Here is a 17,548-nt window from a genome sequence, read left to right on the forward strand (position 1 = left end):
CTGGTAGCCGCTGGGCTCTCCTCTGAAGGGGGAGGGGCTGTTCTTTTTAGGCCTTTGGAGTAGGAATGGGGTGATACCTGATGGATCTTGGAGGAGAAGGGTTTTGGGGGCAATTGTTTGGTCTTGTGAAACCCAGAAAAGAGTTCCGGTCCTTCAGTTGGCTTGGGCCAGACAGCCACGGGGTTGGAGAGAGGAGGAGAGCCAGCCCTTGCCCACGTGTGGCTGGGTCCAGCGGGGAGGGCAGATGCTTAGATGACAGGCTCTGGAGGCAGCCCTGCAGCACAGTGGGAATAAACACAGGGAAGGTGGGTGTGACTGGCATAGGCCTTGTGCTAGGTGGGGCATTTGATTGGGGACAGTTTTAGGAGGAAGAGGGACCCTCAGAGGAGGATGGTTGAGGACATCATGTACTCCTTGCTTGGCCCCAGGAGGCCATTCATGTTCAGCCTAGAGAAGCGTGGTTTTACCCTGAGAGGGTTTTAGCTGAAAGGGAGAGAGATTAAAGGTAAAAAAAAAAAAAAAGCCAAGTTGTTCATGGAGAACCGATGACTAAGAAGAAGGGGTCGTGGTCCCAGATGACCCTGCTGGGTCTTAGCCAGGCTCTACAAGATGAAAGATGTTCCTTCAGGGGAGGGGTGGTTGGGTGGGACAATCTTGTGTGTCACTGGGATGGAGGTGGCCTCAGAGGCCCTGGAGACAGGGGGGCAGACCAAGGGGGCCTAAGTACAGCGTGGCCTGTGAGATGCCGCGCGGGGGGAGCTGCCCTGGCGAGACTGCTGAGCTTTCTGTTCCAGGACCGGCGTGCCCTGCTGGCATGGAGTACAAGGAGTGTGTGTCCCCTTGCACCAGGACCTGCCAGAGCCTGAAAATCAGCGAAGTGTGTCAGGAGCAATGTGTGGACGGCTGCAGCTGCCCTGGTAATAACTTCCCACTTTATTTACAAACCCGCGGGCTTGCCAGGGCTCTTGGCCTGGGGAGGCCAGATGAAAGCCACTTGTGTGAGGTCTCCGTCGCCGAAATCAGAGGCCTTTTATTTATTTTTAAAAAGTCTTCATACTGAGTGCTCAGGATCGAGCTGGCATTTGTTTTAATGTTTTCCTGTTGTACTGTATTCATGAAAGCATGTGTGTCTAGGAAACAGAAGCATGGCCTGGGTGCCAACAGCGGCTTTGTTTGGGGGGCACGTGGCCCAATCTGATGGCAGTTTTGTTTTCTCAGTTAAGTGTCAGGGAACTGGTCTGGGAGAAAGATATTTTTTAAATATTTTCTGGGTTTGCCATGTGAGCTCAGCTGAAAAAGAGCTTCATACTAGAAAGCCTTTCTTAGGAGAGCCTTCGTGAGCTTTGGTGAAAAACCCGTTCAGTTCTTAAGAGTGAGTCCTGTGAGCTTTGACTCATGACTTTACTACTGGAAGACTCTGAACAAAACTCTTGCTTTGATTTCATCTGTAAAATGAAGATGAGTTATTTCCCCTCCCTCCTTGCGTTAATGTGAAAGGTAAACGTCACACAAGTTCTTTGGGCTTCCTAGAAGAAGTGTTCAGCCAGAGGTGGGCAAACTTTTTGACTCGAGGGCCACAATGAGTTCTTAAACTGGACCAGAGGGCCGGAACAAAAGCGTGGATGGAGTGTTTGTGTGAACTAATATAAATTAAAAGTAAACATCATTAAATAAAAGGGTACGGTCTTTTTTTTTTAGTTTTATTCATTTCAAAGTTTGCCCATGGCTGGATGACTTCCCTACTGAGGACCTTGAATAAAACTCTTTCCCTATTTCTCTACCAGTAGAGTGGAGATTAACAATCCCCTCCCTCATATTGCTGTAATGTGAAAGATGAACATCACAGAACAATCCTTTGAGCTTCCTGGAAGAAGCCCTAAGCTGATGGTCACCCATGGGGATTCTATAGTTGTGAGACGAGTAATGATGATGACAAGTTTGAGACTGTGTCTTGATGTCTTTGAACCCAGAGGGACAGCTCCTTGATGAAGGCCGCTGTGTGGAAAGCACAGAGTGTTCCTGTGTGCATTCTGGGAAGCGGTACCCTCCAGGTGCCTCCCTCTTGAGAGACTGCAACACCTGGTAATGGGCTTGGCAGTGTGGTCTTGGAGAGCTGCCAGGGGCTGAGGGGGGAAGCTGGGGCAGTGGGGCAGAGGCAGGTGGAATAGGACCTGGCCTGGGCTGAGGGAGAAGAGGTTGAGATTGGTGGGGGTGGGGAGGGGTGGGGAGGTGATGTTGGGGGAAGGGCATGGAAGTCAGTGATCCAAAACAAGGATTATATTACAGATATGCCCAGAGGAGGCAAGGTCAGGGAAGGAAGTATTTTACATGCAAACCACATCTGTAGCTTTCTCCCAAACTATGCTGTAATGAGACAGTTCTTCTCTCCTTGAGATCATTTATCTACTAGGTGGAAGGCAACAGCAGTGCCCATGGAAACTCATGCAGGCCTGCTCTCCATGGCTCTCTGCAATAGGCCAGGCCCAGGCTGGGCTGTCCTCCCTGCTTAGCTCAAATCATTTCATTAAGAAGCTCCTCTGGCTCTGGCTTGGTGGCTCAGTTGGTTAGAGTGTAGTCCCAAAATGCCAAGGTTGCAGGTTTGATCCCAGGTCAGGGCACATACAAGAATTAACCAAGAAATGCATAAATAAGTGGAACAGCAAATCGATGTTTTTTTCCTCTCTTCCCCTTCCTCTTTCTCTAAAATCAATCAATAAAGCATTATATATATATATATATATATATATATATATATATATATATATGCAACTTCTCTGGATGTTTCCTCTGTTTAACTCCACCTGCCCCTGCACATGGGGAGAATAACTCCACCTTTTGTCTCCAGGCCTCTTTTTCTTGCTGTCTTTCCCTGCTTGGCAGTCTCTCAGGAGTCTCAGAGGGCTGCCCAACATGATTTTGGTGTTATCCCTTTCAACAGCTCACCCTTCCTCTCTTGTGTGTGTGTGTGCTTGTAAGGTTTGGGGGAGAAATTTTAAAAAATCCTCACCTGAGAATATGTTTTTATTGATCTTAGAGAGAGGAAGGGAGAAAGAGAGAAACATCAATGTGAGAGAGAAACATTGATTGCCTCCCATACATGCCCTGACCAGGGATTGAACCCGCAACCTAGGTATGGGCCCTGACTGGAAATCAAAACACAACCTTTTTGGTGTACAAGATGATGCTCCAACCAACTGTGCCACCAGGCCAGGGCAAAAGAAGGAATTTGATTGCTTAGTGTCTGGATAGGGACATTAAACCCCATAGCTTTTTTATTTTGTCTAATTCTCTCTCAGGGTTTATTCCCTTTGGCATTATCTCCAAGATTCCTCTGTGGCCAAAGCCCTGTCCTGTACACCTTTAATCTCACAAAGGCCCTCCAGTATCAGCTCCTTTTCTCTCCCATATCCCTTCCTTTGAGAGCTGTGGTATATGTAGGGAGCTCTGTATCTGGCGTTTGCATGACCTGTGCTTCTCTCCCCAACAGCATTTGCAGAAATAGCCTGTGGATCTGCAGCAATGAAGAATGTCCAGGTAGGCGACCTTTTGCTCATTCTCTGCCTTCTATGAATGAAGAGGTATGTCCTCCCTCACTAGCCACACGAGAAGGCAGGATGAAGGTGGCTTCTCTGCATGGGCTGGAGACAACCCCTTGACCACAGCTCTGGTTTCAGGTACCAGCTGTGCTAACCCACTCACTGGCCAGCTGAGGAAGAATGCACTTGGGCTAAGGTTTTATTGTTCCATTTCATCACCTGATAAGAAAAAGGATTAAGGTTGAATGAGCTATAAAAATGGCAAGGTCACAGTTGACTGAACAAAGATGACTCAAATTCTTTGGAAAATTAAGAGGAAGAAGGGCCTGGTGATTCTTTAAGCTTGAAGTGAGAATTTCTGGAATTTTCTGGAATGCCTGATAGGAAGACCTTGGCATGGTTCAAGAGCTAGGAAAATCAGACCACCAAATGATTTCTCCTACCTTGTCCCCATCATGGAAAATCTATTTAGGAAAAGTCTTATAATCTCTGCCATTTGCTTTCTCCTCTGTTTGTTTGGCCCCAAACTCTATATTCTATTTACTGCAAACTTTGCCCATTCGAAGGTCTTTTCTGTCTCACCCTCCAAGGACCATGGCTCTTCTCCTGATGGTTTCCCCCTTTGTGGTCACTCATGTGATGTTTGCTATGTGTTAGGCAGTATGCTAAGCACTTTACATGTATTTCCTCAACACAACAACCTATGAGGCAGGTACAAGGTATTCTCATTTTACAAAAGAGGAAACAGACCCAGAGAGGTTAACACTTGCCCAAGATCACACAGCTGCTAAACAACAGAGGCAGGACTCAAAGTCACAACTGCCTGACTTTTACTTTTGCCTGTCCCTTTACTTTCCCTCCTAGTTTTCTGTTGATGTTGTTGTTAATCCTCACCGGAGGATATTCCCCACCCCCATTGCTTTTTAGAGTGAGTGGAAGGGAGGGAGAGAGGGAAAGGGGGGAGGGAGGGAGGGAGAGAGAGGGGGAGAGAGAGAGAGAGAGAGAGAGAGAGAGAGAGAGAGAGAGAGAGAGAAAGAAAGAAAGAAAGAAAGAAACATCGATATGAGACACATCTATGGGTTGCCTCCTGCATGAACCCCGACTAGGACCAGAGATGGAACCTGCAATGCAGGTATGTGCCCTTGACCAGAAATACAACCTGAGGCCTTCTGGTGCACAAGCTGACTCTAACCACTGAGAAACACCAGCTAGGGCTCTCTCCTAGTTTTTGATTCATCCCTTTGCAGGAGGATCTTTCCCATCCTTCACGACCTCTGGAGAGACCCCACACTCAGTTAAAGACCTCAACTTGCATGGTGGATACTACTTTTGGGTCCCCATGTGTGTAGAGTGCAATAAAGAATTGCAAGGCAAACATCCAGATAACAGGCTTCCTTCTCTGTGGACCCAAGAGGCCCTATTGGCTTTGGTGGGCTAACATGGGGTTGAACTGGATACCTGGGATCATATGTGGGGTCTGTAACTTTAGGGTCACTTAGGACCTTACCCAGTGCCCTCTACACTGGTAAGGTCTGGAACCAGATGGAAAGTTGGTACTAGAGGTAGGTCAATGAATCTGGCCCAGGGATCGCCAACTGGCTGGTTTATCTTCTGTGCAATTCTTAAAGGAAGCATAGAGGACAAAAGATGGCTCTTGCAAGTGATATTAATGCTCCAATTTAACATAATTAAACCCCGTGAAAGACCTGAGGAGTCCTTTGAAAGACATATGAGGTTGTTGCAATTGACCTGTGAAAAAACTTGTAATCCTATATAATGAAGAGGCAATATGCAAATTGACCATCACATCCTCACACAAGATGGCCACCCCCATGTGGTCACAAGATGGCTGCCACAAGATGGTCGGGAGGGGAGGGCAGTTGTGGGTGATCAGGCCTGCAGGGGAGGGCAGCTGGGGGCAACCAGGCCTGCAGGGGAGGGCAGTTGGGGGCAATGGGGCTGGCAGGGGAGCAGTTAGGCATAGATCAGGCTGGCAGGGGAGTGGTTAGGGGGTGGTCAGGCTGGCAGGCAGAAATGGTTAGGGGCAATCAGGCAGGCAGGCAGGTGAGCAGTTGGGAGCCAGCAGTCCTGGATCCCTGGGATCGGGCCTAAACTGGCAGTTGGATATCCCCCGAGGGGTCCCAGATTGGAGAAGGTGCAGGCTGGGCTGAGGGACACCCCTCCCCCCCCAGTGCATGAATTTCAGGCACTGGGCCTCTAGTTCTAAATAATAAGCAGTTCCAGTATAAGATCTGTGAGCCACAGTGGATGGAATTAGGAATTCATTTTATTAAGTTTTGTCAGATTGACTACCAGATTAGGAATTCTTAAATAATCACTTTCTGTAGGGAGGGTCATCCACCCATCCATCCATCCAATAATTATTTGCACACGCACTGTGTAAATGATAGAATGCTTGGTCTGGGGTAGACAATACAATCCCTTGGTCTTTAATTCAAAAATTAGAAAATACCTTTGCTGAGGATGCAAGACATTTTCTTGAAGCCTTGATGGGAGGATAACCAGCTCCAACTCTGGTCTCCTGAGTGGTTTGATATTTTGCCAACACCACTACTAAGCTATTGCTTGCCTATTTAAAGCCCTGGCTCTGTCCTCTATTTTTAGTTCTGGAGTTTAGTTGGTTGTTGCCTAGCCAAGCAAAGAACAGACTGGGCTTCTTTGCAGTCCCTGGAGGAGCTGAGGTTGTCTTAGAAATGAAAAGATGGGTTTTGGTTCTCTGGATTAAGATGAGAGTGTACTAGTTGTTTACTGCTGTGTAACAAATTACCCCCAAACTTAGCAAACACCGCACATCTTTTATCTCAGGGCTTCTGCATGTTAGGAGTCTGGGTGAGGCCTAAGTCACTCATGAAATTGCAGTCAAATTATTGACTGGGCTGTGGTCTTATCTGAAGTCTCCATCAGGGTGAGGGGGTCACTCCAAAGCTCACTCATGCATAGTTGGCAGGCTTTGGTCCCCCATCATGTGGACCCCTCCATGGGGCTGCCTCATGATGTGACAGCTGGCTTCCTCTAGGATGAGTGATGTCGCGAGAGTGAAGGGGAGCAGCCAAGACAGAAGCCATGGTCTTGTAAAACCCTGATCTCCAAGGTGACCTTCTTCACTTCTGTATTATATTTACTAGAAACAAGTCAACATGTCTACACACAGGTGAGGGGACCACAGAAAGATGTAAATACAGTACATGGGGACTGTAGGAGGCATCTTAGAAGCTGTCTAGCACAGTGTTGTGTATGGGGAATGGGAGGGAGAAAAAAATTGCCCAGCCGAGCAGCAGTCCATATGGGGAGGGACAGGAGCTTCTGCGATGTGCTTTTTTATTTTTTTAAAATGTTTTTATTGATTTCATGGAGGAAGGAAGAGGGAGAGAGAGATAGAAACTTCAATGACGAGAGAGAATCATTGATCAGCTGCCTCCTGCACGCCCCACTCTGGGGATCCAGCTCTCAACTTGGGCATGTGCCCTGAGCAGGAATCTAACATGACCTCCTAGTTCATAGGTTGATGCTCAACCACTGAGCCACGCCATCCGGGCTGCAGTGTACTCTTGTTCTTCATTGCTCACTCACACCTCTAATCTGGTTAGGAATTAAGGCAGCCCCAGTTGAAACTGATCTCCCCATTGCCTGCAGACTCCCTTTCTGTAGCCCTAAGCCTCTCTTTCCTTCCTCTGCAAACATGCTGCCCAGAGCAGTTCTGCTAATTGAGTTCCCATTGAACCATAAATGTTTTGCTTAGGGTAAATGAGGAAGGAGCATGCCTGTGAAGAGGGACTGACTGTTCCTTAAACAAATAAAGCTCTGGTTATGGGGTTTCAGACTCCCAACAGAAGAGTGTGGAAGGTACTCCTCTGGAACTGGGCAGGTGTAAGAGGAGGGCTTTCCATTTGTGGCCCAAATCCTTCGGGCACGGAGAGGTAGCATAATATTGGGGCTGGGGACATGGGCTGGGGATGCAGGCGGCCTGGCTGGAATTCCAGTTCACCACTCATTAGCTGGCTGACTTTTGGCAAACTGCTTAATCCTTTGCAGCCTCAGTTTCCTCACCTGTAAAACAGGGATGATAACAGCAGCCTCATCCCATAGAAACTGTTATGACGCGACACATAGCCAGCACTCAGTAAATGTTAGCTATTTTCATCTTCACAGCCACAGCCATAGCTGCTTCATCAAGCAGGTTCAGGTTGGTGGCCACAGGGGCCCAGAATGGGGAGGGATGGTGTGAAGTGGGGTGTGGCTGGGGCAGGTGGGGCAGGAGGGTGAGACAGAGCCAGAACCTACCTTGGGCTGGTCGTGTGGGCAGCCTGTGGACCTGCCTGGTCTTGAGGGGAGGTGTGGGGCCTTGGTACACTTGTTATGTATTTGGTTTGGGATCATTTCTCATGCATTCTGACATAGCCCCATCATTCAACCTTGGGTTGCCTGTTCAAGCTGCCTGTTTTGAAAGCCTCCGGGAAGGAAGGTAAACTTCCCTTCCGACTAACAGAGAAAACGATGAGTAAGCCAGGGCCCACGCCTGTCCAGTGGGAGCATGCATTTCTAGGTACCCTGGGAACCTCCTGTGGCCTGGCCCCAGGCCCTGCTAGGGTTTCCGGACTCACACCTCCGTCAGGTCAGGCCAGCACATCACCGTTCATAGCCAAGGCTTCCCTCTACTCCGTCTCTACATCCTGACCCAGCTGCCCACATGGGCCCAGGATCTGGATGACATCGACTCTGACCTCATGAAGTCAGGCTCGTGAAAGGCTGCAGGAGCCAGCCTGGGGGAGGGGGAGCAGTACTGGGTGGTGTCAATGCTCTGTGCTCTGGAGCCAGACAGACGCCCATGTGCAAATCCCCGTTTGACTCCTTCAGGGCCGTGGGCGAGTTTTTCTCTGTGTTGGTTTCTGCATCTGTTTAGTGGCCAACCAGCTCAGGGGAGCAGTAAATGAGGCGATACCCACAGAATTCTTAGAAATGCACCTTGTACATTTGGTTGAGTTTATGTGATGGTGACTTAGAGGCAGGCTTTGGTGAATTTTTCCATTGGGGGGAAGTCTGAATTGCTTTGCTAGAGGTCTGTGGGCTGGTTCTTCTGTAGCTGCCTGGGTAAGGACGGACAAAAATGAGCTGAGCAGAGCAGCCCTGTGGAGGCTCCCGCACAACAGACAAAGGGTTTGCTCAGAAGAGGTACCGCGTCTCATCTGATGGGAGATGTTTTTTGTTTTTTTTAGTGAGGGAGCATCTTCATTCATGTGGAAGATCTGCTTTAACTTCTGGCTGTTCTGCTTTCTGTGTTATGTTAAGAATCATCTGCTTTTCATTCATTCACCAAACTTCTATTGCCCACCTTCTCTGGCTGGCGATGGGCCAGCTGTTTCCTGGGGGCTGCCTTTTGCTGATTGACTGACTGAATGGGAATATCTGAGGTGTCCTGCTCACCCCGGGCCGAGGGTGGACCGAGGATGGACCCCATTGTTCTGGCTGCTGTTCCAGCTCCCAGGGCCGACTGCTCTCCAGCAGCTTACCCGTCCAGGTCCATGGTTTTCCTGTGCTTTCAGCACCATTCCTCAAGTGTACTAAGGAGATAAGTTAAATAAAATATTTAGATTTCTGATTCCTAAGAAACTTTGGAACACAAAGCACTGAGGGTCAGAGCAGGAAATCAGATCGGAGGATTAGATGCTAGTCCTGAACTTTGTGCTTTTGAATGTTTGCGCATTTTCTTGTTGAACCCTCTTTTCCTGGGCATGGTCGGTCGAAGAGAATGGAAGTCCAATTTCTTCTCAGATAAGAGTGCTCTTGAGAAAACAGAGGAAGGTTGGAGGGAAAATTCCCACCCATTTTACTGCAACAAGGTCGAGGCATTTGACACGCAGGCCCAGGTCACGGTGTTTGCAGAAGACGGTGGCTTTCCCGTGACATCAGTGGACATGGAGTTCCAGCACGTTCACAATCCTTGGGGATGACCTGGCCCTTCCTACGTCCTGTTCTGCTCTGACTTCCATGAACAGGGACCCTTCCTTTTGCCCTTCTTGGGGGACAATGCGGTGGGGAGGCGTGATCTGTTTATTTCTACTCCCAGCACGTCTGACACCATTTGTGTGTGATTCCCCTCCGCCCCCACCAACCAGTTCTCTGACTTTCTGGACACCAATGGGGTGTCCTACAATTCAATTCAATTCAATTCTGACAGTAACAGACCATGCGGGTTAAGGGCCACAAGACTGCCCCCCACTTCAGATGCCAAGCACCAGCATTGGGTCCTCAGGGTAGCTACTTCTGTCTGACTTGGCTCCAAGTTGGGAGTTCCCACAATATCCTCCCGAGTTCCGTATTTGCTAGAGCGGCTCCCAGAACTAAGGCCGACACCGGACATGCTATTACAGGTTTGCTATGAAGGGCATTTTAAAGGACACAGTGTGAGGTCTGGAAGGGTCCAGCACAGGACTTTCTGTCCCAGTGGAGTGGGGTGTGCCACCTTCCTGCCTGGATATGCTCACCAGCCTGGCAGCTCTCCAAACTCCGTTGTTTTGGGGTTTTGTGGAGATTTTATTAGGTAGGATGGCCAACTAAATCACTATTAAGTAAACCTCCCGTCCCTGAGGTTGGGGGTGAGACTGAAAGTCCCAGCCCTCTAATCATGCCTGATCTTTCTGTGACCAGCCCCACCCTGAGGCCCCCCAAAGTGGCTCATTAGAACAAAAGATGCTCTTATACCCAGAATATTCCAGGATTTTAGAAGCTGTGTGTCAGGAACCAGGGACAAAGACAAAATACATCTTTCTGATCATCACAGAAGCTGATGCTGATGAGAATGGTTTGGATCCTCCCTACTTTCTCCCCATTTCTTCTGGGCTGAGTGTGCCCTCCTGAACCATGCCATGCTGGAAGGGGTCAGCTGCCCTGAGGACCAGGCAGAGGGGCAGTCACCATAACCAGGGCTTTGCACCCAGACCCCTGCCTCCAACACATGCCAAAGGAAGGCCACACCTGGGTCCAAAGTGTGCTGTCTAGCCTCTGCCTGCACCTACTGTGCCTTTCAGTGCAAACATGGGCGCAGGTGGCAGGCAGAGGGCTGTGGAGCTTGCCTTTGACAGATGGGCAGCCAGAATCTCCCTGTGCCCTTAGGGGACCCCTGAATGGGACAGAGCCCAGCCCCTGCTCCTGGAGATGGGCTGGGTGGGACTGGCTGTAGGACCCTGCCAGGGGAAAGTACATCAGTGTAATGGGGAGCAAGCCTCCGCTGTCTGGAGATCAGGGGTGTTCAGGTGGGGCATGGGGGCTCTCTACTTATGGAACAGCTGTGGTGTATGTCTATATGTTTCTATAGAGTAGAAAGCAAAGATAAGAGGAAATACCTCAAGGGAGATGGGAAAGGATCCATATGCCTGCTTCAGCTTCAATGGGTCATTGGGAATGGGATTGCCCTAGGCTGGATGGACCAGCGGGGACCACGGGAGACCCTGGTGGAGTGTCTGCATGGACACTTCCCAGGATGTGTGATCTCTGGTTCCAGGTGCACTAGGTCAGCAGCACAGGGCCAGGGGAGAATGGGTTAGCAGTTGGGTGGGGGTGAGGTGAGGGCTCTGAGTTGTGGGGTGATGAAGGGGAATCCTTGTTCCCACCACAAACCTGTCAGCCTTGGCCAAGGAGATGACCTCCTGGCCCCCCATTGGCCTGACTGAAGTTCAGCATGAACTTGCCCATAAGGAGGCCTTAGAGCCGCCCTTCAGCTGAGGAGCAGGATGGGGTCCTGGCTTCGGCACTGCTGAACTCCAAAAGGGCCCCCTCACCCTCTCATCAGCCCTCCAGGCTGGCTTTTCTGCCCACTTGCATGTGGGGACTCTCCCGGTGGGCCAGGTCCGGAACCCCCACAATGCCAGGGTGGCAAAGGCCTCTCCTCTTCCTGACCTCCCCCTTGCCCTCCTGACCCCCTCCTCCTCCTGACTTCCCTCCCCCTCCTGACCCCCCTCCCCCTCCTGAACCCCTCCTCCTGACCTCCCCCTCCCCCTCCTAATCCCCCCTCCTCTGTGCCCCTGCAGGAGAGTGTATCATCACAGGACAGTCCCACTTCAAGAGCTTTGACGACAGGTACTTCACCTTCAGTGGGGTCTGCCAGTACCTGCTGGCCCGGGACTGCCAGGACCACTCCTTCTCCATTGTCATAGAGACCGTGCAGGTGAGCTCAACAGGCGCCTGTCAGGAGGCAGCGGAGGAGAGATGGGGCAGGATGAGTGGTCCCTCGTTACTGAGCTGCTGTGTACACGACATGCTTCTTTTCTCTAGAGAACGGAGCCAAGGGGAGGACATATAGAGTGTGTAGGGCTTCCACTGAGGGTCTGAGTCCCGATTCGCTTTGAGACAATAGGCCCAAGGAACAAGAGGCCCGAGGTGCCTCATGTAAGACCAGACCCAGACAGGAAAGGGTACAAGAGCCGCGGGAAGCTGGGCAGGGGGATAGGTTGGGCTCAGGACCTTCTTGCTGCACAACTCCAGGGGCACCATTCACAGCGATGGAGCTGTGACAGTGGGGTTGTCCTGTGAGAGAAGGCCAGAGGCTGTGTGGGGTTGGAGTCTTTCTCTGAGTCCAGGGGTCCTGGGCTGGGATGCTGGGCTGGCGGGGTGTGGTGACGTCACTCTGCATGCCCCTCATGGCAGTGTGCCGATGACCCTGATGCTGTCTGCACCCGCTCAGTCACCGCCCGCCTGCCCAGCCTGCACAACAGCCTGGTCAAGCTGAAGCATGGGGGAGGAATCGCCATAGATGGCCAGGATGTCCAGCTACCCCTCCTGCAAGGTGGGTCCCTCCTCCTCTTACAGGCTGGGCTGACCCAGGTCCCACAGCACCTGCCCCTCAGCCGTGCTCACTGCTTCCCCTTCCGTAGAAACATAGGAGAGTGCTATCTCTGGAGGGCAGGCTGGGTATCCTTGGCATGCATCCCTGTAAGAATGGAAGGCTTCCTGGAGGAGGAGGACAAGTGCAGGAAGATGGCTGGATGCTGGAGACGAGGAGGCTGCTCCAGGCCTGGGAGAGAGTGTAGAGGGAAAGCAGGACCCAGACGGTTCTCCACTCAGCTTGAGCCAAGGGGACAATTGAAGGTTGGGTTACATGTTTCTGGTTCTACTTTGAGGTGGAAAAGGATCAAAGCCTGTCACTGAGAGGTTGGAGGAATGGCTGGTGATGAGTAAGACCCTTGGATGTCATGGGACAGAGCCAGGTGACCCTGTGACCCACGGCAGGGAGCAATCTACCTGCCCAGTGCTTTGCCAGGCTGCACTGTGCCATTTTGCCCAGCATGGTCTCAAACGTCACCCTCAAAGTGGCTCTCAGACCCCTCCCCTTGTCTTCTTCTTCATGGCCATCGGCCCATTGTCCTGGCATTGCTCACAGCCGGTGAACTGGGGCCAGTGGGCACACAGCATGCCTGTGTGTCAGTTTAACGCTGTGTGTCTGCCCATGAGATGACATGTTCCTCCAGGGCGCACAGTATCGCTCAGCTGTGAGGACGGAGTCACTCAGTCTGGAAGGGTTGTGCAGCAGCAGAGGGGCCTAGAAATGCTCAGGCCTCAGGGGTCCAATGGGAGACAGATCCTTGGCTCAGGGCACCTGTGCAAGCTATGGATTCATAAGCCGCGGCCGCCGTCTTGTGGCAATAGGTGGAATGGCAGGCTACAGCAAGAATACAGAGCCACCTTCTTGGAGAATCCTATTTGCACTACACCCATCCTCCTGAGACCCCCATAAGGTTCCGGGACACCTCCATCGTCCCCATAACAGATTGCTTTCATTGCTACAGTTCTTCGTGAGGCACCCCATCTCTCCCCAGGATACATCTGCCTGCCACCACGCTGCCCTCTCCCCATCTCAGCCCAAATTCTGCCCCTCTCGGTTTTAGGTGACCTCCGCATCCAGCACACCGTGATGGCCTCTGTGCGCCTCAGCTACGGGGAAGACCTGCAGATGGACTGGGATGGCCGCGGGAGATTGCTGGTGAAGGTAGGCCCTCTGATCACTGCCTCCCCGCAGTCCAGCCTTACAAAGTGCCCCTTGTGCTGTGGGCAGAGTGGCTTTGTGTGTGGGAGAAGAATTCATTTCTCCGCAGGGCCTATGCCCCCAGAGGGAGGAACAGGCCTCTCTTGTTTACCAGAGGCTGGTGTTTGCTGTCTGGACCTCCTTGTTTGTCCTAGGGGTTCTCACGCCTGGGGCTCTGGTACCCCTAGGGCCTTCTGAGGAGGTGGGCTCCCAAGGGGCTGGGAAGGGCAGATTTGCTGCCTGGCCTCTTGGCTGCAACAAAACCTGGGAACAGGGGTGTCCCTGGGGCAGCAAGGGAAGAGCCAGATTGGCACTCACAGCCAAGCCTGTGTTGTGCACCCACAGGGGACAAAGCCGTCCCACTGCCCAGGGAGGGCTGCACTGGGCATCACCTGGGCCCTCGGCCTGTGCAGTCCAGGGCCACTTCCCCTTGCTCTCCATAGTGATGGGGTCACAGTTAGATAGTGATCTCTATATTTTTTCCGGAATTGTCACTGCCATTTTATAAACAAAGCAACCAGGGCTCCTGGGGGTTGGGAGGCGTGTCCAGTGCTGCACACTGGCTGGCGGCAGAGCCCAGCAGCTCTCTGGGTGGCAACCTGCCCACTAGACCAGTCCTGCTCCCTTTTTGGTCTTCAGGTGCCTTTGTCCTTTAAAAAATGATTGAGGACCTCAAGAACTCTTATGAAGCTTATGTCTACTGATATTTACCAGATTAGAAGTTAAACCAGAGACATTTAAAATATGTACTTGGGAATTTGTTTAGAAATAACAATAATAAACCCACTACCCTTTAATATAAATAACATTTTTCGGGGGTGGGGAAACTTTTTCCCAAAACAAAAAGCAGTGAGAAGAATACCCTTGTTCTACAATTCTGCAAATTTCTTTAAAGGCTGTCTTAATAGAAGACAGCTGGTCTCACAGCCACTTCTGTACATATTCAATCTTTGCGATGTTACTTGTCATGTTGCCTCTGGGAAATACCACTTCACACTTATAAGAGAATGAGAGGGACAAAGCCAAACACTGTCTTTGTGTTATTATGAAAATATTTTGGCCTGCAGGGTCCCTGGAAAGGGCATCAGAGACCCTCCTGAGACCACACTCTGAGAACCATTGCCCTATGTCATTCCTAGGATCCCTGAAGAGTCCCCTTCTGTGTCCCTGAGTACCAGGTTCCACAGGGCTTGAGGGTATAATACTGTGATGGGCGTCTAGGGTTTCCCCGATGAGTTCCTGGCGTCCTCCATCCTGATGACGTCATGTTCTTCCTCTTGTTTTAAAAGTCCCCAAGAGAGTTCCAAATTAACTTCCTCCCCCTCCTCCCCCTCTTTTGTAAAAAATAAACCCTATGACCAAGCACGAGGAGATCTTGTCAGCTCCTCATTTACAGTTGGAAATAAAGACTCATCATTTTTGGAGCAAGAAAGTGACTTGCCCAGTCCCATGGCTATTCCGTTACAGAGCGAGGACTGGAACTTGGGTTTCTAACGTCCCCTCCTGCTCACTTGTCTTGAAGGGAGGTGTCTCAATAGCATGTCACTTTCTCAGGAACCTGCCCTCCCCACAGAGGGCGCTCTCCATCTGTGTGATTTCTCCCTGAGTCAGCAGGCCCATACATCTTGTCCGGGTGGCTGTTCTCTTCGGGTTTCTTTGTTCTCTCTCTCTCCCGAGAAGACTCTTTCTGTGGGAATGGAATGCAGGGTTGTCTTTGGGGCTGGGTTTCAGTCCGTTTAGCTAACACAAGGAGGACTCCACTGGTCAAGATTCAGGACAGGAGCAGATGACCTTGTGGCTGTGGGAACACCCTCCGTGTTTTGGTCTGGAGGACAAAAGGGGGCATTTGCGGATGGACCAGGAGGCAGGCGCATCACCGTGTTGATCCCGGGGCTTGTGGGGGCTGCCCAGTGGAGGACTCTAGCTGAAGACAGGTCACTGGGAGGAGCAGGGTGAGCACAACTAACAGAGAGGAGGCCGGCCAGGTGCTGTGGGGGCTCCCTGCTCTCCTTTCAGCCTGTGAGGTATAGATGCCCCATCCCTGAGGGCCAGGTGGTCCAGGCAGCCGGGCTCTGCTTGTTGAGACCCAGGACCCAACTCAGCCATAGACAGAGCAGTGTAGAAAGCACCTCTGACAGTTATCAGAAGTATCACTGATCTGAGGTTAATTTCAAATAGCAAGCGTGTTCTGGAAGTCTCTGGTGTTGGACTAATGTAGGGCTGGTGGCCAGCCCCTGCCTGATGTCCATGGATACACCCACTCTTCATCCCCGGGCAAGCTGACCCCTGCGACAGGCCAAGGGGATGGAAGAAGATATCATTTAAAGAGTGGGGCATGGGAGTGATAGCAGGCCTGGAGGGATGAACAGGAGGGCACTTCGGGGGTAGGAGGTCACTGAGGCCTGAGAATGAGGAGGAAAGAGAGGGTGCTGAGATGCAGGTGAGGAGGAAGAGTCGTCACCGATTTTGCTGCTTTGCTCAGGGCTGGCCCTGACTGTTGGCATTGCATTTCAGCCTCACTCATTCATTCATGAACTCATTCAGTCATTTGTTCAAGCATTCATTTCTTCAACACATACTTATTGTGTGTCCATAGGCATCACTGGCAAGGCTGAGGTTACAACAGTGAAACAAAACAGACAAGAATCCTTGCCTCATTTAGTGTAAGTTTCAGTGGGGGAGACAGACAATAAACAAAACCAATAAGTAAATTAGATCATGTATTAGAAGGTGCTAAATCCTGAGGAGATCAATAAAGCAGAGGAGGGGGCAAGAAGTGCCAGGGCCAGGAGGAGTTACATTTTAAATAGGACTGTCAGGGGAGGCCTGGGTGCCTCGGGGGCCAACACTTGATTGTTGTAAAGCAAACAAGGAACCATACTCCACCCTCTTTCGCATTAATGATATTTACTTGGATACACTTTTTATGGGTCCAGAACCTTCCACTAGATTGTTCCTCCTGCATTTTGTTAAATCAGAGCTGGAAGCTGGAAGGTGTCATCCAAGAGATGACCACACGGGGTCCAGGCCAAGCATGAGGGTTTCAGAACACAGGGACCCCGTTCTGCTGCATGGATCACATGCAGGGCAGCAGACTGGACTTGGGGCCCCACCCCTGTGCCATTTTTAAACCAGGCCCTCTCAATACACACCAGCCATGCCCCAGAGAGACGGGCTCGACTCCCTAGCTTGACCCTGAGTGTGCACTTTGGGTACAGAAGCATGGAGAAGGAGCCACATGCCAATGGCCTGGAGCTGGACCCCAGGAACCGCCCCCCCCAGGTCACCCTCCAGAGGGTGCTCCAGAGACCCCACCTCCTCCAATCACAACCCCTAGAGACCTCACCTCTTCCAATCACAACCTCTAGAGACCTCACCTCTTCCAATCGCAACCCCTAGAGTCCTTGTGGCTCAGGGCCTTTTTTCTTCAGTGACACTCAGTGGCCAAGCTAAGTACAGATGGGAAGGTGTTATTCTTTTTTAAAATTTTATATTTTTATTGATTTCAGAGCGGAAGGGAGAGGGAGAAATAGAAACACCAATGACGAGAATCATTGCCTCCTGCACGCCCCTCTACTGGGGATCGAGGGCATGTGCCCTGACCCGGAATTGAACTCTGACTTCCTGATTCATAGGTTGAAGCTCAACCACTGAGCCACGCCAGCGGGGCCAGAAGGTGTTATTCTTTGTCACCAAATGTGAGCTCTGAGAGGACTTGACCCATAGCCGACTCAGCCTCTTTGGCCCACATGTGTAACCGATATGAATGCCCAATAAAGACATTGACTTTACACTTGATTTCTGTGGGGGACAGGGCCCATTGGCACAGGCATTTGCTCTGACAGGCGAGGGTAGCGTCAACCTGGCTACTGGTCCCAGCTCCCTGACCTCAGGCAAGACCCTCTCCCTCCCTTGGACTCGGTGTTGCCGTCAGTAAATGAATGCATGTTCTCTAAAATGCCGCGCAGCAGCCAGG

The 17,548-nt window shown here is 51.1% G+C and overlaps 1 protein-coding gene across 2 annotated transcripts in view; it reads left to right on the forward strand.

Moving 5' to 3' along the window:
• Positions 1–17,548, forward strand: part of VWF (von Willebrand factor) — a 119,333-nt gene that overhangs the window by 28,914 nt on the left and 72,871 nt on the right. For both annotated transcript variants that reach the window (XR_004965910.1, XM_036298336.1), the window contains exons 8-13: positions 795–917; positions 1,971–2,082; positions 3,488–3,534; positions 11,582–11,718; positions 12,198–12,336; positions 13,436–13,536. Coding sequence is in view for 1 of the 2 variants with exons in the window: in XM_036298336.1 (XP_036154229.1) it covers positions 795–917; positions 1,971–2,082; positions 3,488–3,534; positions 11,582–11,718; positions 12,198–12,336; positions 13,436–13,536 (659 nt within the window). In the remaining variant the exon portion in view is untranslated. The remainder of the gene's footprint in view (positions 1–794; positions 918–1,970; positions 2,083–3,487; positions 3,535–11,581; positions 11,719–12,197; positions 12,337–13,435; positions 13,537–17,548) is intronic.

The sequence above is a fragment of the Myotis myotis genome, unplaced genomic scaffold (genome assembly GCF_014108235.1).
Source record: "Myotis myotis isolate mMyoMyo1 unplaced genomic scaffold, mMyoMyo1.p scaffold_m19_p_3, whole genome shotgun sequence".
Taxonomy (NCBI): Eukaryota; Metazoa; Chordata; class Mammalia; order Chiroptera; family Vespertilionidae; genus Myotis; species Myotis myotis.